The 25799-nt window shown below is 37.6% G+C and overlaps 2 protein-coding genes across 2 annotated transcripts in view; one reads left to right on the plus strand and one right to left on the minus strand.

The window, feature by feature from the left end:
• Window positions 1-477: 477 nt before the first annotated feature.
• On the plus strand, window positions 478-14668 carry LOC120631938. The gene is made up of 3 exons (XM_039901641.1): window positions 478-1099; window positions 6326-7642; window positions 8345-14668. The coding sequence occupies exons 1-3, from the start codon at window positions 925-927 to the stop codon at window positions 8371-8373; spliced, it is 1521 nt and encodes a 506-aa protein (XP_039757575.1). The 5' UTR covers window positions 478-924; the 3' UTR covers window positions 8374-14668.
• Window positions 14669-16905: 2237 nt separating this feature from the next.
• LOC120631978 (metastasis-associated protein MTA3) overlaps window positions 16906-25799 on the minus strand; it is a 109495-nt gene continuing 100601 nt past the window's right edge. The window contains exons 14-16 of the mRNA XM_039901700.1: window positions 25559-25777; window positions 25167-25327; window positions 16906-17222 (exon numbers count right to left, since the gene is read on the minus strand). Coding sequence (XP_039757634.1) covers window positions 17166-17222; window positions 25167-25327; window positions 25559-25777 — 437 coding nt within the window. The 3' untranslated portion in view covers window positions 16906-17165. The remainder of the gene's footprint in view (window positions 17223-25166; window positions 25328-25558; window positions 25778-25799) is intronic.

The raw sequence follows: 25799 nt of genomic DNA on the forward strand, positions 1-25799 counted from the left end.
TTTTGGAAAATATCAAAGTTTCCACACACGCTCGTGCTCGTGTTGTATTTTTGTATTCATCCATTTTTATATCTCTTCTCTCTCGGGTAAAATAAAATGCCTAAAAATGCGGATATACTAAATCAAACTAATACCAAAACGGCGACTAAAGAAAGTAGAACGAAGGAACAATGTCTCACGCGTCTAGTTAAGCTGAACGGGCTATAATAATATTTTCCTTGATATTTTCTTGCTCCAAAATGTAACATTTGAAATTTTTCCATCTCATAAAAATGTATTTAGTGTATCACCAAATTATTTATATTCGTGGGGTAGCCATATATTTTATATAAGAGAATTTATTTGAATTAGCCTCAATTTAATCAAAGATCTATGCTTCTTATTAAATACATAATATTATTTTATCGTTCACTAGAATTCCAATCGGTACTGTAAAAACAAAACGCATTAAACAACGCATTCGCATTTCAAGTTTATTTGTGGCCAAAATGAACGATTATAATTTATATTTGGATTTTGAACGAATCAAAATGGATGCTGGGTGTGAATGAACTATGTACTGAAAAACGAACAGCTTTTTATCGAGTTGTGTCGTGGGCCCGATTATAATCGGGAATCCGGCATCACGGTTTTGTTTTGTTGTAATTTGGGCAGTGCTGTACTCGTGAATGTGCCCTAGCAGGCGTGATTGATCGCAGTGGTTGCTAAATTCGGTAGTCCCCCCGTCGGTAATGTGTTTACGAGAGTATTAGGCGAGCTTCCCGCAGGTGTCCCTAATAGGATGAGGACTCTGACGGAAATATTGAATGTCGATGCAATTCAGCGAGTGGTGTGTGTCGGCCAGCCGCAGGTTCTTGGTGCGAAATGGCGAGAATATACGGACTAAAGAGTGGCGCGTGTGCTCATTGAGCGCGCAGAAATGAAATGCATATACAGGAAGGAACGAACACAACTCTGACAACATGTACCAAAATGACAGAAGAAGTAGACAGAAGACATGGTGTGAATGGTAACAGCAGCAGTAAGGGTGCCAACGAGGATCCTCCAGTGCAAAGCGCCGCGCAGGCTGCCACGGGTGGAAGGCTCAAGTTTTTCAAAGGTCAGTAATTCCTATAACAATCTCATACAAACTACTATATAAGTAATGATTTTAATAAAGAGTCCCACCAAATTTCATTCAGCAGCTGTAGCTGATACTAGTTTATTGCATGTACTTAGTAGAATCCAATTCTAATCCTGATTGAGGTGTAAACAACATGTATAATGGATTACAATCTTAATTTATGGATTGTCTTTTTAAAACTACAACCATCAGCTGCTTTTAGTGTTATCATATATAAACTAACTGTGCTGGTTATCTTATAATGCTAATTTATTGACATTAGTGCTAATAATGTTGCTTACAAATCTAACTAAACTAAACAGTCAAGTCTTGAAGTATCGATATTCTAGTTCCCTGTAGAAGGGATACCTCTTTTACTACTACTACTGCTACTTACTTTAAAACAATGTTTGATTAAGTTTATAACAGTCTGTGTACAAAATAATTGATACCATTGCCTTTTTTGTAGATTCTTATTATTTTTATTGGTATGATATAAACTTAAATTATTGAAGAAATGTTAAAGAATTTACTCATTTCTTTGAGGTTCACTACTGCCCATTCAATAAAAATCAAATTCTTCTTGAAACTATGCTTTTTACAATGTTTTATCCTTTTCATAATTACTCACTACTAAAATAATTATTATTTCTGACAAGACAAGTAATTATTTTCTCAATGCATTTATTAGCTTTAATTTCTTATTTTAAAATAGTAGAGGGTGATCAGTGATTAGATGGATGGGTTGTATGAAACAGGATATGCATGTAAAAGGAGTGGTGTAGTCAGTATAAGTGAGTGAAAGAAGAAGATATGTTGTCCTGGAAATATTTTCTCTTCTTTCATGTTGGATATGGGCAAAAAGGAGGGGAAGCTTTATTTTCAAATAGATCTGCTTTTATATATTCTAGCAGGTGTTTTTCCTGCCTATTTCTAGTTAAGCATGTATGTGATAGCAGATCTCAACATATACGTAAATCACAAACATGACATTAATGAGTATCATTAATCTTTTTGGTAGAACTTGCACTGACTTTATGTATGCATAGCCTTACTAATAAATGTTATTTAGTAGGTGCATATTTCAATGTTTCATTGTTTCATTCTTTCTATCATCATAAATTTAAATTCAAAAGAAGAGAAAGCTTTGTTCATCTGTTTACTTTATACATATGTTAAAAACATATATTAGTTAGGGTTCATTGTAGTAATATAAAGTGGGCTTTAAATATAATTTTGTGGTTGGATTTCTGAAATAGGTAAATGTTCCATCTACAATTGAAAATTATAAAGTTTATGAGAGTCCAAGATTGTGGTATTTAGAACTCCCTACAATAGACCTATGTCCAGCAGTGGATGATTTATAAATGTTTATGAGTTCTTTCAAGTATGATGTAGAAAGGTTTCCTTTGGTTATTGTTATTTCCTTTGCTATTTCTGGGTACCTGTGGCCTCTGTCATAGAAAAGAGGTATAATCCTCTTTTTATGCTTCTAAAGCTGGTTGGCAGGCTTTCACATGTTCTATAACACATAAATATATATAATAATAACTGGAACTGACTTGGATCTACCCTAAAATAGATAAATATTCCATCTAATATAGTTCTGAAAATTCAATATTATGATAGCAAATGTTATTATAGCAGTATATGAGTATATTTATCAGACTAAGAAAAACTAGAAAGTCTTTTATGCTCTGATAAGCACACACAGCTACGAGTGAGCCATTGGTAATTGTCTGCAAGCCTTTGCCATTGTTATGTTTTGCAAGGAGCTGAGCCCACCCTTGCGGAAAAACCATTACACTGAGCTATACAAAATTAGACACTAACACTTCTGCCAAAGATAATTGGAAAATTATAGTAATTATTGTAAACTGTTTATAATTCAAAACTTTGTTGCTTGATTAGGCAAAGTCAGGGATGTAATAAGAAATCTAATTTGGTGTTTTGTATGAGCTCATTTAGTTAAGTAGTTTTTGTTTCCCACATAATGATGTTTCAACATTTTCTAAATAAGGTTGCAAAATGTGCATAATATGCATCACTTTATGCACCCAGAATAGTTGTCAACAATATGTAATAAAAATTGATGCTGATTCAATTGTACAAGTAAAAGTTATTTTTAATATGCTAAGCTTTAAAAACTTGAGCAAGAATTTTAGGTTAGTGCTTTAATCTCCACTTAAAAAAGTCAAGCAATTTTCTGTTCCGAATAACGCCTTTATGTAATTTGCAATAATATCATAATTGAGGACATCAAGAAGAAACTTTTTATTCCTTTTTACTGATGTACACTTGCAACAAGGCAATGAATAAATAAGTAACTCCTCATCTAAGAATATTCCTAGGCATACATCTACATTTCACCAATATATATCACCTAAGATTGGTGAATTATTTTTTCTCTATAGACATTGCTGTAATCATTAGGCATTCAATTTAGGCGATTCGTAGGTTTAGTTTAAACAGTCACTGAATGCATTGGGAGTATTCCTTTTTTATTTGCTGCTAAACTGAATTTTTGTCTAATGAACATGGAGGATCAATTTCTTTATGATTCTGTTCTTTTTTGTTTACCTTTGTAATTTCCAATTATTTTAAAGTATGATCTAATATGTCTATGAATTGAATTATATAATTACATTACAGAATATCTATGATTGTATTATATGCAAAATGTAAAAGTTTTAGAGTTCCTTTTTCCAACATCACACTTATTAAGATCTCTTAACCTTAGTAAATATCTTAAATCATAAGATTTCCTTTATTATGTAAAGCAAATGTAACATATTATTATGTAAATTTAATGTATTTTATTTGACTAATAAATTGAAAATTAGGTAATAAAAAATGTCAACACAAGATACTTGATTTTTGTCTTTTCAAATGTAATGCTAAACATGGAATGAATAGTAGTTAATTTCATACTATATCTATTGAAGGTATATCTAATATATATGAATAGAATCAGTTTAGACTATTGAAAAAAGGAATTGGCTTCAGAACTTCCTGGTAAATTTATTCTTCAGCAAAATATGAGTCATTGTTCTAAGTACAGTATGTTTTGAGTTGTCTGATGTTTATTTAAAAAAAAGCTAGATATGCCATAAAAAAAAAATATTAACTGGTTTAAAAACACATATTTAAATATGTGTTTTTAAACCAGTTAATATTTTTTTTATATCTTCCTGAATCAGTAAATAAAATAAACCATATAAATTATTACAAATCTGAAATCATACAGGTATAAGATATGAATATATAACAGCTTAAATAATTAAATTTACATAAACATAGATACAGCCAGCAAGATCCTGTTTCAATAAAGACACTTGTAATAGACTTTTTCTATTATCTTTAAGCAAACAACCCATTTAGAATATCTTATTAAAATATCAAACTGGTCAAATTATACTTCCTTTTAATTAATTTGAGAGATAAAGTAATCTATAGTGACAGTCTAATGTGAAATATTGGATTCTTGCTTCCAATATTAATTCAAATTTTGACAAATTGGAGGCTGATACCTAGTGAATAGTGATGATATAGTTTGCTTTATTCCACTTACAGAACAGCTTAATGAAGCTAGTAATACACAGTCAAACCTATGCATTCCTGTGATTTGTTTGTAAATTTTGATATCTCAAACGTGAATACTTATTTGTGATTATTCAGAAGTTCTATAGTATATATAAGTCTCATTAGTTTTAAAATCTCAATTTCTAAATTGAAGTCTCAATTTCTGAAAAAGCAAAAAGGCCAAACATGTTTTTCCAGTCTCTGGAGAATTTTTATGCTAATTTCAGTATTTTATCCCAAGCTCTCCCCATTTAGATTCCGGAACTTATGTGTTTTGCACAATTAAGTATCATTTGCTTTGAAGTACAACATCGTAAGAAAACATTCATGCCAGAGAGAATTCTCCCATGTTCTGAAAGGTGTGTTAAGCCTGCCAAACTGCACTTGGCCATTGTATGAACTACAGCCTAATCTCATCTCAGGAGACCTGTTTACTGTTGTGGGTGATAATGATGGAGAACTTATAAATATCTCTGAAGGTCTACAGGCACAAACAAAGTAATAGTTAGGAAATGATGATACAAAGTAACAGCTGTCTGCTATAATAAAGAAACGTCATATATTTCTATTTAATTAAATAGCTACTCTATAAACATTCAGCATTACAACCCATTATTGGCCCACTACAGGGCATGGGTCTCCTCCCACAACGGGAAAGGTTTAGAAGTAAACATTATTGTCAATTAATAATATGACCTTACTAACTGTATTATATTATGTCGTAAATATAATTACACTACAATTCATATTGTGGAGTTTTCAATGTTAATGGAATGGATGAATTAGACATAATCTTCTTCTTGCTTATGTTCGTTCTCAAGCTCATCAGTAGGAAAGCTGCTGAGGTTATCAACCGTTGTATTAAAGTCTTCCGCAGACTCATAAGGGCTCCATTGTTAGCAAAGTAGTAATTGGTAAACTGCTGAGGTTGATGCTAAGATCCAATTCAAAAGCTAGATGATATAATTTACACAATTACATGCCAATAAGTATGAACTCATTGGCATGTAATGTAAATTATTCCCTGTGCAGGTACATAGTACACAACATAAGCTGTGTCAACACATTCTATTATTTAGTTAATAAACAAACATTTGGGGCAAGTGTAAGTTACTAGTTGAAGATAAGCAAAGTAAATAAATATTGAAGGTTATAGATAGATAACTTTAATACACGTTATTTTGGCCTTTAAGCCAGGTTTACATTATATTTGTGTCATAGTCATCAATATCTGTACCCTATTAATGTCTCGCTCCTGGGCACAGACCTACTCTCTCATGGGAGAGTAGATCTGTGAGTTGTAGTGTGAGTTGAGCACAGACCATACTTGAAGTAATTTTATTGAGTGAATTTGCTTGCTTGCTTTGCATTGCATTGATTGTGCATCTGTCAGCTTCAGGCCCATTGCCAAAATTTAATCTGAGAAAATATTTATAACAAGCAATTAATGGAAGTATAATTTTTATTATACCTTATTAGTCTAGTTTTGTCATGTTCATACCTAGGTATAGCCAGAAGAAAAAATAAGCTATGGACAGGCTTATGGGGTATCATTGAATGAAAAAAGACTAGTATTTTTGATTTTTGTCAGTATTTGAAGATTGTAGAGCTGGGTAACATGGAGATTTACAAATGTTCCAGATGGAAAGTTTATATTGGAGCTGGTACGGGGCTGCGCGCGCGAGGGCGAGCGCTCCGGCTGGGTGTCGGTGCCGCGCAAGACGTTCTGGCCGCCCGCCGCCGCGCCACCCACTCCGCCGCACGCCGCGCCGCCCTGCGCCTCGCTGTCGCTCTCCGACGACAACTCGTCGCTGCACTCGTCGCCCTGCACCTCGCACCGTGACCACGCCTGGAAGCAGCCCACGCCGCGCCGCGACTTGTCGCGCGCGCTGGCCTTCTACTACTGCCGCCCCGCCTCGCTGGGCGCCGCGCTCGTGCGCCGCGCCGCGCGCCACAAGCGTCGCCGCCCCTTCGATGCCGCGCCTGCGTCCGCGTCGCCCGACGCGCCGCCCGAGCGCCGCAACGGCGACGCGGCGGCCGGCGAGGACGCGGTGGACGGCCCGGCGGACGACGACCGCTGGGCGGACTGCGACCGCGAAAAGTACTATCACATGAAACTCAAAAAACCATATCAGTATCATAAGTTAAGGGTGTACAAGAAAACGAAGTCGCCGTTTAGGCCGAAGGAGCTGACGCGGACGATAGACCGGCTGCGCGAGAAGATCGCGTCGCTGCCGGTGCTCGTGAACGCTAAACTGGCCAGCTGCCGGCAGGAGCACGCCATGGTGTCGCCGCGCAAGCGCATCCTGCGCGAGATGGAGCGCGTCAGCCTCGAGGACCAGGCCACGAAGCGGCGCGCCAAGACCGTGCCCGCGCTCAGCACGGGCCCGTGCGCGCAGCCGCCCGCGCCCGGGCCCAGCCGCGCGCGCACGCCCAACGGCACGGCGCCCGCGCCGCGCAAGGACGCGCCCAAGCACGTGAGCAGCTACAGCATCCACTCGCTGCTCAGCATGCCCGACGACGCGCGCGCCGAGCCCGAGCCCAAGCGCTCGCCGCACGCCTACGCGCCGCTCAAGACGGAGTCGCCGGGCAGCGTGACGTCGCCCGACCTCAGCCCCAGCCCCGACCACTACCGCTACCGGCACTCGGCGCTGGCGCTGGGCTCGCCGCGCGACTCGCCCACGCCGCCGCAGCCCGGCGCGCCCGCCTTTCGCGCGTACGCGGCGCCCGCGTCGCCCTACGCCGCTCGCGCCTGGCCCGCGCCGCCGCCCGCGTACCGGCGCGACGACTACGCGCAGTACGTGTACGGCTACGGCTACGCGCCGCACGTGTACCGCGCCCCCGCGCCGCCGCTGTGGATGCACTACGCGCTGGCGCCCGGCGCGCCGCCCGGGCCCTGGGCGCCGCTGCCGCACCCGCTGCTCACGGACCACATCCCGAAGGACGAGCCCACTTCAGGTACACTCACAAGTCTTACTTCTATGTCTTCTTACTAGTGGCAGGTTTAGCAGTCTTCATACTAAACAAATTGCCGCGTCAAAATATTGATAAAAAGAGAACAGGTCGAAGCTGTGTACACTGATTTAAGTAAGACTTTCGATCGAATTTATCACGACATATGTCTACTCAAATTATCCAAGGTTAGAAGTAAAAAGTGAGCTGTATGGTTGGTTCTTATCCAATGGTTTTTCTTCATCGTGGCGTCGCGCGCCCTCAGAGGTTCTGCAAGGCTTATTAATCGAGCCTTTGCTTTTTAACATATTCATCCGGAATATAGGCTCTTGTTTTCCAAATTCTAACTTTTTGCAATTTCCGGAGAATCCTTAGGGTTATAAACAATTCCAAGTATGAGACACTTCTCATCCTTATGATAACTTCAATCGACTGGATCAAAACTTGAACATAAATAAATTGGATTTTAATGTTTCCAATTTGGATTGTATATTTTCTTAAATTTCGAAGTTTTTTTTCATTGGCCTAGTCTTGCGATTTCCCCGGATCAACTTGCTATTGGCTGTGCTGTAATTTTTTACTAGTTCTATATTCTATTATTTTTATCTTCTATTATTTGCTGTAAGTTTTACTAACCGATAATGAAAAGTATATATTATTTCCTATTTATTTCAATTAAAATATTTTTGAAACCTCTCCTAATTTCAGATTTGCCATTGAACTTATCGAAACACTGAAGTCGTCGTAGAAGGCGCCGGCGCGGAGCGTCCGTGTCGTAGACTGATCTGAGCAGTGAGCACAAGCCGGCGGCCACGGGCGGCCACCAAGCGGAGAGTCGTGTGTATTTGTTACATAAACTTATGCGATATAGATATTTTTACAAAAGTAAAAAAAGACTTAGATTAGTATTAACTAAAGTATAAATGAAATTGCAATATCGATTTTTATATTTTTATACGATCTGTAGCGTTAGTAAAAGATTTGCTCGCTCGAATCGAGGGTCTTTCTCGAGCATAAAACTCTGTAGCGTCCGAGTAAAATTGACCTGATGTCACTCGTTTTAGAGTCGCAAATCCAGTGCTTCTGGTGTTTGTTTTACAAACGTTGTCTCAAAAGCCAGAGCTAAAGAATTTATTAATAATAATAATATTAAGCTAGTATTTCCATACTAGAAAAGACCCCTCGATAGCGAGCAAGCAAATGTTGTACTAAGGCTTCATGGAGTCGGCCGCGTGCGAGGCGGCTCGCGTAGTCCTGCAAACATTCCACTGTCGCGTTATCGATTGGCGCCGTTGAGTCCAAAAATGCATCCCACCTGCCGCTTACGGTTATAGCTATAAAGTGTCTCTCTGACGAGAGCGAACGATATTTTTGTATAAATCGTGATTTTCCGGCGGATCTGAATGTCAGAAAATCTATTTACAAAGTTTTTGTATAATATACTGAAATCTTATTTTAGTATAGAAATATACTTACGAGTATGTATGTAGAGTCATGCGTGTATTTTCATACGAATTGTTTGAGCTGCGAATTTAATATTTAAATATTGGCTATTATTTAGAGTAAGATAGCTAAGATCTAATGGAAACAAAAAAAGATACAGTTATCGATGTTAACGATCAGTGCCTTGAAATAAATAAAGATATTATGAACATATTTATGAATGAAAAGTATTACACGAATGAATTACCTGGTTATATTATAATAAATTAAAGAAAATAAAAACAAAGTAAAATATAGGATACTGCCGTTTTGCTATCGTGATTGTTTGTACCCATTTTTGATATATTTATAAATTAGGTGAAGATTTTTATTTCGGTCCATATTCAACAAGAAATCAATAATGGTGTTATATCTCGATCTCATTATTTAATTTAGAAAATAAACGAGGTAAAGACTACAGTTTTTCGGGATCAAATTTGGATGTGTGTTTATGTAACATGTATAATAAAAGACATTGTATATAATTTGTGAATGGTGTATTATTGGTGAGAGCGCCTCGAGCGCCGCGGCTCACGGGTTCCGACCACGTCGGCGAGAGTTTATTACCTTCAAATAATAAATAGTTATTGTAATTGTACAGTATTTTTGTATCGAGTATTTTACGACGAATATGGTGATTATCCGTGTCTGTCATGTTAGGGTCAATAAAAGCCGAGCGAAAAACTCTGCTGTCATGCTCGCGCACTCTTTTCACGGATGTTTTATCCGTATCCTAATAAAATTGTTATTACTATGCAAAAAAGGAACTGGCTAGTTAACACATTCCTGGAAATGCAAAAAGCGATGAGGCCTTCTTCAACCACACTACATAAACACTGATTAAGAGTATGTGTCCAATGAACATTCATACTCCTCTTAGCTGCCATATTCTTTTTTTTCTGGCAAATTATTAACCAGTTGTCTTTATATAAAAAGAAAAACAAATCTCACAGCAATTTCATACTCACCGCTGTATCGGTCACAAAAGTAGAAAACTTTATTTTTGCATACAATAAAGTTTTTGACTTTGAAAAGTTATTAAATATGGAGGCAGATCAGCGACAGTTAAAATTATGCACCAGTATACAGCTGTCAAATTCTTGTGTTCTATATGAAGATTTTGAAATGGCAATCTATAAGAAAAAATACAGAATGAGGACTACAGTGAGTAAGATATGCTCTCGAACGCTAACGTATCAAATAAAAAAACGGCTCACACACCAATTAATGTCTTGTATACTGTCTATTTGAGTTGGTAGTTTCCTATTTGGTATCTGTTGGAAGAGTGTGCGAGCATGCGGGCAGGGTTTGTTGCTGGGTGTGCGCTTTGCCCTAGGATTATGTAGAGCCGCGAGCACACTGCGGCCTCGGCAGCGCGAGGCCGCTAGACGAGAAGGCTTTGAGATTATAACGTAGAGTAGTAGTTTTCTGCAATTTTAGTATGGGGTTATGTAATATAAGGACAGTTAAACGAATGGTAAGGGACTGAATACTGATGTAATTTTTAATCATATATGGAATTGTGTAAAAAAAAAATATATAGTGGTGTAATGAGAGGCCTACTGTAACGACCGTTGTCCGCCAACAAAGTTGACTTAGTGTAAATGTAGCTGTAACATAACCTGCTCAATTAAACTCTGAGTAAAGTAAGGGATCAACTTTATATCAATGTTATTACTGGGGATGGAACTGACATTTCTAATTTGTTTATATCTAAACTCGAAAGCCGAACTTGGGTATCCAAACTGCGTACGCCATCGCATAAAAATTTGTGTCCAATCACAAAACTACCTCAAACCGTCGCGTATTGTGATTGGTCGCAAGCACAACGCGTTTGCTAGCCACCAATGTCTAGTGTGAGATTTCCCATTTATTCGATCGTGGAAAGTTAACTACGATATGTATTGAAACAAAAGATCGCCATCTAGATCGCGGGAAACAGTATTGTCACTAGATGGCGCTCTATCGATTCCATACAAATCGCAGTTAACTTTCCGCGATGGATTAAATAAAGAATCTCACACTAGGCACTCAGACAGATTGGATGCTTTTGTTTGCCTTCGTTTAAGTAGTACCAGACCTTCCAGGCATCGGGACGAACTTATGTATAGTCGCCAAGTAACTGGGCCGAAGATATGGTTGATTGTCCATGTATAGTATGGATTCAGACCTAAAATGATTGCCCAGCTTACGTTCAAGAGAATAAGTAGGAAAGAGAAATTACATATCTTCAACTCTTTCCTACCTATTATGTTATATAGTCCATTTTTTCTTACATAATTATCTTTTAGTATAAACAATCTATTAATTATTCTTAAGTGTACAGTTGATTTTCCAACAAAAATAAAAAAGTGCATTGAAATATATAAAAATAGATTATCCTTGGGAATTAATGTTTTATTATCTCTTAGAACATACGTGACGGCAAAAAGTAACGAAAAACAATTTACATAATAAGACAAGTCGGAAAAAAATACTAAAAAGACTATACGTAAAGTCAGTTCTTACCACGGAGGTCTTTTACCACTTTGTCTTGACTACGCTTCGTTTTATTGTTTGAGTTACATAGTAGCGTTGCATAGACATGGTTATTTAATTATTAATATATTGTATTAGATTAAATCTATAATAGATTTGATAAAATTCAAATTCACGTGAATCTTATATAATTACCTTAGGTTAATTAAAATAATGGCTTTTAAGTTTTTAGCCTATTATGTTAATTTATACGCTACATGGCCACTCTAAGATAGGTATAAGTCATGTCACGTAATAAGAGCGATCTTTTGGTAAACACACACGGTTACCGACCGGAGGGCAACTCATTGCGAATATCCTATAATAAATATTGTAGTGCGACCGTTGTCTCCCATATTATGTTTTGGTATATACAAAATGCGCTAAAGCGATAACAGGAAGATTATTACGATGCACCGTGTGCGTGAACAATAATTAATGCAATTATCTATTATTATTATATATTAGTAGTTAATAATAATAATTTATTTTTCCTCTGCTGGGACATTTTGGTCCCATCCATCTATCCGTAGCCGTACGATTTAGTATACCAATACAATATCACGTAGAAGCAGACGGAGTTTTACTACCTCTCAATGTTATCAGAAGGCAACATCTGATAATATTGTAGACATACGCTCACTTTTCTTATTATAGATATAAAAAATACATGTCAATTTCATCAAAAGGCTGTTTGTCATCCATACTAACATTCAAATTCTCTACTAAATAAAGAAAAATAGTAAAGATAGTCATTTTTTTGTTATAAAATTATCAAGTTTGCACTTCTGTTCCAATAAAACCAAAGACAATTTAAATCTTTAAAAATTCAATATTTCAAAACATGTTTAATATGGGCTAGATCCTAGGCTATTTGTTTATATATTGTCCTTAAAATTTAAATCATTATATTATTATTTGCTAATATTTAATTGTATAAATTGATACACAATTGGATAGTCAGTCCTCTTTTTACGTGACCTCTATATCTTTACCAAAATTATGTATACATTAGATGTCCGAATCACAATACGTATACGTTTGCCCCATATATCACACTCGGCGACTAAACTAAGTGAGTTTTAGAGAAAACCAAACATACTATTTAACGTCTTCTTGTCTGATAAATTTTATATTTGTGGTTTGTATTTCGACCAAGCGTGATATATCCAAGGTTCGTAGTAATTAAGCTGATTATAAATAATAATTTATATAAAAAATATCTACGCAGCCGCAATAAATTTACATACGGACCTATTTACGAATATTACTATGAAGTTCTATAATATATTCAAACGTAGTATTGTGTAGTTTCTACATATCAGGGCCCCGATTCTCTTTGGCGTTCATATTTTAACACGTTGGAATTAAACTGGCTGATATAACTGTGTAACGGTTTCGCTCCTCGTTTAATTAAAAGAAATAGCCATCGTCGCATCGTCCGCCCTTGCTATTACTTAGATTAAGGCACGTAGAGTTTCCAGCCGTGTTTTCCAGTCTACATCTCATTATCAAACAAAATGAGGGCCCTGCAGGTTTAGCCATTTTGATCGTTAAAGCTTCAGAAAACTTAGGAAATGAATGTAAAATGTAACACACAGATTGTAATGTATTTCCTTAGTTATTTTAAAGCTTTAACTATTAATTATATATAGTCAACAAGTCTAATTATTGAGCGATGACGTGATATCCTTATAAGAGTTTGTGGAATTTAACGTGTAGAACGTTCAATTTAATCTACACGTTCTGTTGCATGACCAATGTCTATCAGGGTCTAAATCACAATCCCATCCCATATATTTACCTAGCATACCTACGTGAATTTATGCAGAATTCCTGTTAACTCGTTTTTCTTCGGTATATTGTAGCCTAAAAACTCCTTATAAAATCTTTTTTCTACCTAAATGAAAAGTTACATCGAAATCGGTTTAGTCTTTCCCGTGAGAAAACCGCCGTGCCGTCGGAAACTATGCTTTGGAACAAACAATTTTTTTTACAAAGTGGGTTATATTCTTATTAAAACATAAGTAAGCCAGCTTTATTTTTTTATAATAAAACGGTTTTTACCGAATATATGACAGTAAATTCGGCACTCTCTGATTTGTCGATCTAAAGGAAAGATCTAGATTTAAGACTTCATAGTAATTTTTAATCAAATAGGTTACAATTGTATGTCCTTACAGAGATACAATTGATTGTCAATACGGGTGTGATAATGATTGTAATACAATAATTCTGTAATCTATTTATTTAAGTCTCATGTAAACTTAACGCAGTCCTATATAATATGTTTGAGAAACAAAAAAACTATAGTGGAATCCTTTAGGTATTTAATGAAATAAAAGCAATCTTGAAATGTATTTAAAATATGAATTAAAAGAAAATCTAAAAACTTATATCTCGATATATAAATGTGAATATTAATCTAAATTCAGAAACCATATTTATGGTTGGTCTATTTTTTTTGATATTTTGTAGGATTTAACATATTAAGCTATGTTTAAGTAAAGGCCAAGTCGTCGCGTCTAACTAGCGTTCGTAGCGGAAAAGAAAGTCTCGTTCGAGTCAGTTTTGTGATCTGAGGATCTATGGATGCTGATTAGACGCGGCAGATTGGTCCTCGCTTTTAAACCATTTCAAGATTGTTTACTATTTTTAATTACCTACCAAAACGGTCTAATATATTTACGAATTACGGTAATGCTACTGAACGATATAAAAACTACTAACAAAAAAAAGTACACACATGTGCCATTGAAAGTATATTTTTATTGTATTTATATAGGAGTCTTGGAAAATTGAAATCTCAGTTTCGTCCCCAACGTGTGCCGCTGTTGTTGCAAATATAAATATTTTTCTACTCAAACATTTATTTTGTAATCATCTATGTGATAGCGCTTTCCTTGTAAAGTGTTACGTGACGACGCAGGTGTCTTAAAATCAACTTAAAACATATTTATCATGCGGAATAGTTATTATCCATTTATATTAAGATGTAGTTATGTACTCGAATAAATATAACTTTTTAAAATACGTTGTTTTATTTAATTGCTATAAATACACAACAATACGATATGGCTGTTTAGAACCTCGATTAGCCAGCCGTCACTCTAGAAATAAAATTTTTTGCTTTTCTAATATTCAATTAAAATTAAACTTCTGACTGCCATTTCCAATGTTAGAACATTGCACAGAGTAACTACTTTAAATAAATTACGCCTTTTGAACGCGAAAGAAGTTACAAACTGAAATTTTTTCACCTGTTATCTATAAAACAATCTGTATGAGCCGCTGAAAATAAGTAAAGCCAAAAAGAAAGATGTAGAAAATCTATGTAATAAAGCAATTGCAACTAAGGAAATTCACTGCTCTGATTTAAATACTAAAACGGATAAGCAACTTTTGTGATGAGTTTTATTTTTGTTATCTGAACCACAAGAAAGTGGAGTTAACTATGACGAAAAGTAATACAAATAACTTTCCATTGGATGACATCCATTTCTGTAAATTTGATAAACATTTACAGTTAAAACCAACTATCTTTTTTTCTTTAATATAGATACTACTCCATAAGATCTTTTACCATTTTAACATGAACGGGTTTTTTATTTTATCAGGAACTACTATTGAATCTAAGTCGTAATTGAACCTAAACATCAATAATCACGGTAAAAATCTTATTTTTTTTAATTTACACGTAAAACAACATACCTGCCAACTGGACCCCTCTCATGAATTATCATCTCATTATTTCAATATCTGTCACATTGACTTAAAAAAAATGTATATATGTATTCTAATACAAGGCTGCGCTACGCGGTTAGTAAATGATATGGGTACTTTGTCAGGAAATTTGAATATTCCTGTAAACCACCCTTGGGAATTTGATGTTTTACAGGACCGAAGTAGCCAATGTTACTCTTAGCATTTCAACTCGTTAATTGGTTAGATAGGGCGTTAAGGAAGGGCAAACAAATAAATAAACACACTTTCGCATTTATAATAAGTATTGATGCTATTGCTAAGGTACGTGGATCCTATTTCATAAGGAGTAAAATCTTTACGAAGCACTCTCCAAAACTAACTTCTCTGCACACTGCGGGTTTTGCAGGAAACCCTCGATATATTTTCCTTTCGACACAGATTCGTACAGCCCCACTTATTTCTGCCGCCAAACATCACTTTTTTTGTTTACACAATGTAATTATTTTTTAGGCCGGTATTTTGTAGGACTTATTCCTTTGAATGCCCTGTGAAGTGTTAATCTGTTTTAGGCGAGGTGAGCTTTGTTCATCCATTATTCTTAAAAAAAAGCGAAGCAAAGAGAGTTATACATATGAATGTGGGATATCAACTACATTAGGGTGCAGATCATGTCAATGCCTCGTTGTAGAAGGTGGAATAAATCTTATAGAAACCCGATGGTCAGGCAACCTTCCGGCGATGCTCAAATCTTTGAAGTTTTCCATTTGCCGATCAGTCTTCTAGAACGGCGATCCACCTAATCTAAAGCATTAAGATTGTGCTTAGCAAGGCCATTCCATAAATGAGAGCAGCAGGTAGTAAATGCACGATCGAAAATGAGCTTCTTCATTACCATTGATCACATAAACCGATTGACGTCTACTGCTGGGCATAGGTATTTTATTTATAGCGAGTTCCAAAATTCAAGGTTCTAGGCCGCTAGTTGCAAACGGCTCCCAACGAATTATTTGATGCAGTTGGTCGGCCCCCAACGAGGTGGACGGCACCTCGTTGGGGCCCGACCAACGCTGCGTTTACTGGGGAGTTGCCATTCCATCACCTGAAGAGGAGAACCGATGGACCTCAACGTCTATCGGTTCTCTGACCTACGTGCCCCACCACTTCAAAGGTAAAATGAGCTTAGTAAAAGATAATAAGCTTTTCCACCGGAAAGTACTTCTCGAGCCCATTGAGTAGACCAAGTTTAGCCAGGTCTTCGTACCCTCTTTCCGAATGACCTTGTACATTCATCACTTTCTTTCCTTTATTAATACAATCGGACATGCCGGTAAGCAGTAGCGTGTGATTAAAATGAAGAAAATCTCGAGTAAGAGTTATAAAAAACTTAAGGATAGGCTTTGTGAAAGTTATAAAAAGCCTACCCTTAAGTATTTATAACTCGTAATGCAGATTTTCTCCATATTATATCATCTGCATACCCTGTGCATACCCTCTATATGCACGCCACTGCCGGTAAGGTGTACCTACTTAGCAAAGGTAAATAAATGACATACACATAAATAAAATACGCAGTATTCCAATTTGTGCTTTATTTATGAAAAAAATTGTAAATTATCCTACAATGAATCTCCGAATGAAATAGACTTACATATCGTTTTATGTATCAAATACATTATTCGCTCATCGCCAGATCAAACCACATAAGAACAATATAGTTTAAAATATTATCTACAGAATCCGTCGTCGGCGATTCGGTTACCAAAAATACAATCTCGCGTTCGGGGCGGGGCCTCGGCTCTGTACACGGCAATATACAGCGGCGCGCTCAGCCGAGCAACGCCTCCATGGTGTAGGGGTGCGGCGCGGCCGGCGGGCGCGGCTCCTGTCAGTCCAGGATCACCAGCTGCAGCGGCGCCGCGCCCGCCGCCACCTTGCCCGCGCCGCCCGGCCCCACGCCGCCCAGCGCCGCGCCCACGCCCATCAGCGCGCCGCGCATGGCCCGCCACGGCGCGCGCGCGCCGCGCCGCAGGTCGCCGCAGCTCAGCGAGCGCCGCGCGCCTCTGCGGGGGCTCGGGTTAGCGACCTTGCACAGCTATCAGAGGAGGCCGGACTGGGCCGGCCGCGGACTAGTCTACCGTGCCCCGTAGTAGTTACGACTTGCGGGACATTTCGTAATATTGTAACTATCAAGGTCATTTTAATAAAATTTTAGATTATTTATTGTTGGATTTGCAAATAACGGAAACGGTTCCGTTTGTGTTCCTGACATATAAAGTAGCCGGAGACTAATGCCAGTTTTCACTAAACCTAGTCACCTCAATTGGATGCCTAGTGATTTAGGTGATTCCTAGAGAGAAAAAAACGATTCACGAGCTCTTATGTTATGTCTTACGACGTTAGATGTTAGAAGTAGTTAGAAGCCGTCTCAAGTTACGACACCGATTCGGCGAAAAAATATAAATTCTTTTTTTTTTTTAATAATCTTATCTTATAAATCCATAGTGAAAACGGGCATAACACTCTCCGTCCTTTCAACTAACTTTATGCCAAAAATAAAGCCGATTGGTTGCTTTGTTCGGATGTATAAAGTAAGGACAAATATACAGACAAACAAAAACACTTTCGCATTTATAATATTAGTATAATCTTAGGCACAGAGTAATTATTATTGACTGTATAAATATTGACATAATTTGTACTATAATTTTATATTATACAAGGGCAATACTATTGTCAATAATAAAGGCGTATCTAACTTTCGTGGCAAGGTCGAAGTCATATTATTTTCTATTGAAATTCTTTTATTGGCTTAGAGCACTTTATTGCTTGCATCCAAATCGAAATCACTTGATGTGGCCGGTTCAGTCTACACCCATCTCTGATAGCTTTGTACAGTACCAAAACATTCTTTAAAAAGTATTTCTATACAATAACAATTTCAAACAGTTCAAAATCATGTCCTCAATTATTATATTTTTAGAGCAAATATAGATTGAACTTCATCGTTTAATTTATATTTATCTTGCTAAACATTACAACTTGACAGATTCAATAGTTCACAGATAATTCAATGATATTTTTTTTGTAATTGACCACCGAGCAATTAAAGCGTCTCTGCTTCAATACTTTAGGTCTGTGAAATTTGGTTTTCGCTGTCAGTTTATTGATCCAGGACGTATTTTACAAACCGATCTGGACGAAACGAATTAATAGAATACTAGCTTTAGCCGGCGTTCTTCGTCAGCTTGATTACGGGTTTTTATACATCCCGTGGGAACCGATTTTACCTGGGATAAAAAGTCACCTATAGTACTCTCCGCCCTTTCAACTACCTGTATGTCATAAATTAGTTGCTTAGTAAGGACGTGAAAGACAAATAAACAAACAAACACACTTCCACATTTATAATACTAAGTAAGGATTTCGCGGTAGGGGCGTTTTGATTATAGGAGGTACTACAGCGTGATGTTTGTGCTCGTGAGGTCTGACTATTGACTATTATTGCTTAATGGAAGGATAAGTTATAGAAATAAATGTGAAACCTACTTGGCAGCCTCTGTAGCTCTGTAGTGATGTTTGTGCTCGTGAGGTCTGACTATTGACTATTATTCCTTAATGGAAGGATAAGTTATAGAAATAAATGTGAAACCTACTTGGCAGCCTCTGTAGCTCTGTAGTAGAGGTCGTCAGGTGCGTCCATCCATGAAATGACGTGGCGTCGGCCACCGCGACCGGTCAGGTTTGTCGGTTTGCCGTTTACCTGGCACAATAGAAAATGACGTCTGATTACAAAATAAATTTTGTTCACTCAAGTTGATCGCGCATTGCCGAAAGAACCGCATTACCGCGCGAGAGCTGCACGAAACAATTTTTTGCGCAATTCCTATGAATGTAAAGTTACACGCAATAGTTGGATGCATCGAATGCGGTCGTGTTGCTGATGTCATTCGGTTTACAGATAACAAATGTGTTGCGTGCGGCTCATGCGGCTGCTGTGCTTCTTGCATCAGTGTGCGATCAACTTCACTTTGTAATAAAATCAGATTCAGTGTTTCAGTTTTACCCTTGCAGATAGCCCACACACGCTAATACATACAATATAAGCCCATTTGGATTATACAATCATTTTAACCATACTTTTAGCTTAGAAATAGACAGTGGTTCCATAAATTTAAATTTAAATTTTTTCAAGTCTTATCTACATTATTTATAAGGTTTATAAGCACCTTTGAAACGTCAATTCTATCTGTTTTTAGTGACTCTACCATCTGTATGGATGGCAGATTCTACAGAGAACAAGCTGTCAAGAATCTCCACGGTTGCTCTTTTACAACGGCATTTACAATGTAATGATATTTTTTAGATGTCATCAGAGATTAAAGCGCTTTTAAGCATCTTTTTATTAGATAGACATTAAGAGAAACCTTTGAATCCCATAGACGGCGTATAGAACCAATGCATCTTTATAGAACTTGCGTTTCTATAAAACAAGAAGGTTCATTTCACTGTGACGTTTCAGTGTTTTGATACTCGAATATTGTACGTGTAAATGTTCGCAAGCCCGCTGTTTCGATATTTATACAACTTTCAACTTTAGACTATAGAAATGCGGTCTCATTTTCAATGGAGCCAGTTACATTATCAACTCGGGCATTTTGAAGTTCTGTCTAAATTTACCATAACATACCACGACTGATAGCCGTGCAGTTTTATGCTTCGTGGCTTCTAGATTAACTATCCACTTTTTTTTGCTCTGACCAGCACCTTGGGACACCAACGTCCACCGGTTCTCAGAGATAGCTCTGTAAAATATCGTCACGATCCAATGTAAACTGCTAACCTAAGAGTACAGGAATGAAGTGAAAGGGATCAAGGCAGTAAACAACGAGATATGAAGCAGAGAAAGTGAGCGAGAGAGATGTATGTATAGATTATATATAGATGTTCCACGTACGTGTGCGAAAACGTGTGCAGGCAGGGGTTGTCCGGTGGCCTGCGCGCGCGCACACATGGCGGCGTACTGCTCGCGCGACGGCCGCTGCATCGGCGCCGGGTGCTTGTTTGGCCGCTTGGCGGGGGGCGCGCCGCCCTCCCGCGCGCCGCCGCCCAAACTCGCCGCCCCTCCTGCCACACGCCATTACCAACTTTACCACCGCCCCGCGCTCACTCGCCAACATTCACACATTAAGACCATGCATTACCAATGCTTCAGCAATAATGGAGCTAGTTAAACGACAAGGATCCAATCCGCGTCAGCTTTAGGGCCTTAAATGTAGCATAACGTCGGAATAGTTATGCAGTGTTGTACCTTTCAAATGTCAGAGCGTGAAGAAACACTGCATAGCTATTTCGACATTTTTCTGCATTTGTCTCTAAGACTCAAAACTATCTCAATATGGATCGGATCCTTTTCGTTTAACTACGTCCAATTCTGACATTTAAAATTCGTCTACAGCCGCGTGCCTTATTCTTAGACGACACTGACTTCTATCATTAACACTTGACGTTTGACCCAAATGCTAGCTCAAATTATGTACCAATTTGAAGCGCCAAATACGAGCGTCGCTGGAGTTGATAATATATTGTTTTCAGTTCCTCGGACACTCATATTACAGCTTCACAACTTACCACAGCTTCACACCTTACCACAGCTTCACAACTTACCGCAGCTTCACAACTTACCGCAGCGACAATCAATTGGAGACAAAAACAATGTGGCAACATCATGTACAGTTTTAATAAAAGAAGTCAGTGTTATGCGGACATGCTAGGTGGGCTCCCAACTAGCACAGAGTTGAAACACTATTAATAGTAGCTGCACACTATGATAGTGAGAGGATACAGCTAAGGTATAAGAAGAGAGAAAGAGATAAATAAAAAGCCTAACTTAATTCCGGCCATCAAAGCCTGCCGCTACTTTACCACTTTAGTAAAGGGTTGTGGTGCTTCTCTCTCGTATTATTCGTGCAAGTTGGGTTTTGGTCAGAATAATGCTCCCTCCCAAACGACTGCGTTCGCTAGTCCAATCAATGCGACAAGGTATTATCGCATTGAGTAGGTATATACCGGAATCATAGTTTGTATTCCGAATGTTTTCTCGCATCTGTCTGGGAGAGAACTTACTGTTCACCGCGCTGCGATATAAATGCTCTACCGTGGTCTATCCATAGACACGCCGGGACACATTATTTGCTATTACAGAGGGGTGCACAGTTCATTCTAACAAGGTATAATATAGCGGAGCAGGTTTCTTAGATATATAATAGATCTCATGGACAAAACTTTAATTTTTTTAATTTTTTATTATTTGGTCCATGAGCTCCATTAAATATAGCACAGATTAAAATATAAAAGTAAAATAAAACATTCGCACGACATCAATTTTTTTACCTACCGAGGTGGTGATATTGTTACCTTGTACCAGTTAGTCTTACAACAAAGCAAAATATAATTTAATTAATCAGTCAATATAGGGGGGGAATTAAAATTTAATAAATTCAATTGCTTAAATCAGGGGTTTGGGAAATGAATACACGCATAGAAAAATGTTTTATTTTAAAAATGTAATTGTGGCTTCAAACCTGTTGCTACTCCATCATAAAATTGAGCAGCATAGAAAAAGAAATATGGTTTCCTTGAAAGTATTATTCTCTACAATGAATTTACTCTTATTTTTGCACCGCTGAAAGAATGCGTTTCTCGACACCTGTCAGTTGATCATATAGAACCATATGCAATTGGTTTAACAGCGGGTAATGAATTTAAAAAAAAAAAAATTCTAACAGTAAAAAAATATGACACAATGACAGAATTAGTTAGTAGGGAGGAAATAAACAATAAACATATTTTAAACATAATTAAGTAACGCCAATTCAAAGGTATATAGTTGATTCAATCACGAAGTGTCAGGAACATATTATTTCAACGGCTGAACGTCTGTTACTTTATTTTGTGATAATTTAAGTATTTTTTAGTATGTGGCGATATTTTGCATTATTTTGTTTTAATTATTTTTCAGAAGCAAATTTATGGCTTTTTAAAAGTTTCAAAACTCCAAATTTATTCTTTGAAACTTATTTTCTGATAATATATTGACTATTCCAAGAAAAGTTCAAGGGCTTTCTTTTGAATGTGGGGGAATGCAATATTTAAACAGTAAAAATTGACTAGATAGAGTTCTCAATTATTGCAAATATTTATAGATACAAGGTAAACTTTGAAACCTTAAACCAGACTCGTTAAAAATACTACTTCGCTATAAAGGTTCGTAACGATAACGTGTATCACACATAAAACTTTCTGTTCAACGCCATCTATATACTGAACTTATATTCCAAGATCCCAGGGCCCCAGCCATAAATTATTTTACCAAAGGATGTGAGGAAATAGAGTATATCCCTTTTACACATAGGACTAGCACTGGTTCATTTCTCGGTACTCGGCAATTTTAAAATGCTCTTTGCGAATAATTCGGGGCTAAGTTTGATCCAGATATAATGTTATAGGACAAAATGGAAAACCATTAGTTTTATTGTTGTATATAACTTGTTATATATTGTCCTATATAAAAAGAAAACAATAAAACGACTGGTCCTATACCATATTATATATTACAGTTTATTGACGGTACTTTATAGAAACAAGTGTTGTTTTAGTATTTACTTTAGAATTAAGTCAGGCATTGATTAAATAGTTACTCTTTAGGGAATAATAGTTAGAACATGTTATAAGTCAAACAAAAACTAGTTGATAAGGTATACTAGCCATTATCACTAACATCAAGTTAAGTTCATCAAGGCAAGTTATAGTGTAGGAACTCCTACTTAGTTAATATCTATTAACTTTGCGTTTTTTTTATTCATTTATTTTTTATGCGTTTAAATATAGTCCAATCTACAACAACAGTAGAACACGTAAAGTATTTTGAAAAAGTCCCCTTATTAAAATATATGAAAATCAAGATGAAAATAGAGTTCAATAATTCTTTTGAGATTTGCCGGCCGGTAGTCTCTGGTACTTTTGAATTAGCCATCTACTCAACTTACCAGGTACGCTTGGGTTAAAAGTACAAAGGAAAACTACTTTATTCCTTTCTTTGGAAAATAAGATATGTCTGGGAGTCCTAGCATATTACTCTGTAACTACTATGTAAGGAAGTGTACCTGGTACACCATTGCAAGAAAATAAATGTATATTGGTTTTCGAAGTATTCAAGTTACAGCTTCAGAAAGCTGTAACTTAACCCGGGATAAGTGCCTTTGAAACAATTACTTTAACAGATATTAAATTAGTGAAGTATATTATTGTGCTCTGTTTAAAAGGTGTTTTATGAAGATATCCCACAAGACAACGTAAAATGTGTGTGGGGAAATAGTAACCGTTATTCTTTGATTATTGTTAGTCAAACATATTCTGGTTTCAGTTTTTAAATTTTACCTTGTATCTGAACGTCAAATACATTGGATATAAGTAGTCACCGCAACTTGTATAACAAACTGATAGGATGATAAAAGAACATCACATTATTTTTTATAAATATATAAAATTTGGTCGTTAGTCCCATTATTAGTCATTATTCGTTAGTCTCAGTGAAACACGAAAACGGCTGATCCGAATTGGCTAATTTTGGGTATTGAAATATTCGTGGAAGTACGGAAGGTTTGAACGGTGAGAAAATTACTAACACATATAATTCTTCTGTACGCGTGTTTGTTAAATAGTTCCTCCGTAACAGCTGGGCCGATTTTGATGGAATTGTATGTGTATATATTTCAAAGCGTGCCTGGTTTGTTTTAAAATACAATTGGACCCGGTAGGTGGCGATTACGTATCGACAGGCTTGCGACAGGCGTATATCTTCCAAACTTTGCTGTCAAACGTCACTAATGTATTTTATAGTATGTAAAAGTTACGTTTGGCAGCAAAGATCGTGAGAATTACGCCTTTCGCGAGCCTGTAATGAGATACACTGCGGGTACACTTGGTTTTTATGCAAAATATTCCGAACTGTATAACTACTAGGTAGTTATTCGCGATTGTTTCACACATAACCAACACTTTATATAACACTATGTTATTTTTACAGTATGTCTTAAATTATATAAATGATTAGGTCTTATATAAAACCATATAAATTTTTGGGGATTTTCCCCTAATTCCATGGAATATTCTCATCAGATTCAGATTCGACTGATCGTAAATATATCCAAAGTATTTGGCGTTTGCGCCAGCAAGTGTTCATGGTGTGTTTAATCTGTAGTGATGCAGCAGCAGCAGTTTAAATGTCAGTGGCGTGCACGGGGCTTCGGACAGGGTATATACAAGGAGAAGTCATACTATAGGCATCGAACCGGTGACTTTGTAATATATCATAAATATCCTACTATAAATACGCGGTTTAGGCATGTATAAAATGCAAGATATTGGATTTAATGCACTACTGATTCTTCTATAATCATCATTTTTTTCGTATATTTATTTGTTTTGTCGTACAAAACTATAAATCGATTCAATACTATAAACTAGAATAATATAATAATTTTAGCAGACTGTCTGTCTATAACGATGTTTCTTTTATAATTTGCATTGTAGCAGTATAATGACACTATGTGCAAGCCACTGGTGGTAGTGGTGGTAGTGGTAGTGGTGGTAGTGGTAGTGGTGGAGGTGGTAGTGGTGGTGGTGGTAGTGGTGGTGGTGGTGGTGGTGGTAGTGGTAGTGGTAGTGGTGGTGGTGTTAGTGGTTGTGTTAGTGATATTGGTAGTGGTGGTAGTAGTAGTGGTGTCGGTGATGATGGTGTTAGTATCTATTAGCGGCCGGAGGGCGCGCGCCGGTAGGAGGGATACTGACTATCGAGCCCGTTGACGTCGTCGTAGGCGCGGCGCTTGAGCGCGGGCGGCGCGGGCGGCGCGGCCTGCGCGGCCGCCTCGTTGCGCCGCGCCTCCTGCTCTGCGCGCGACAGCACGCGCTCGTACATCAGACTGCCGTCTACAAAAAACGTTCTTTGTCAATGTACAACCAGTATTAATTGTCATAATGGCGGACCCAGCAGACATATTTTAGAGATTGTATTTAGCTACCCATGAATAAAATTGAAACAGCGCTGAAATTAAATGATGTGGACATAAATTACGTAGCTAATTGTTTTTTTTAAATTTATATTGAATCTCGCCAAACTGCTTAAACAGTTTTATTATGGTACGAGTGTCAGGGTCTCACCTGGCGCCTTGGGCGGCTTCGGGAAGGCGACGTGGTTGGGCGTGGGCATGCGATCGCGCGGCGTGAGCACGAGCCACTCCTGCGCGCGCGGCGCCGCGGTGCCCAGCGTGGCCGCCAGGCGCGTGGCCACGGCGCCCACGGGGCCCCGCGCGCGCGGCACGCCCGCTGCGCCCGCGCCGCGCATCTCCGCGCCGCCCAGCCCTGCCATCGCTATCGTGCCTGCGAAAAAAAAAGTACATTA

Source organism: Pararge aegeria, chromosome 19 (assembly GCF_905163445.1).
Source record: "Pararge aegeria chromosome 19, ilParAegt1.1, whole genome shotgun sequence".
Classification (NCBI taxonomy): domain Eukaryota; kingdom Metazoa; phylum Arthropoda; class Insecta; order Lepidoptera; family Nymphalidae; genus Pararge; species Pararge aegeria.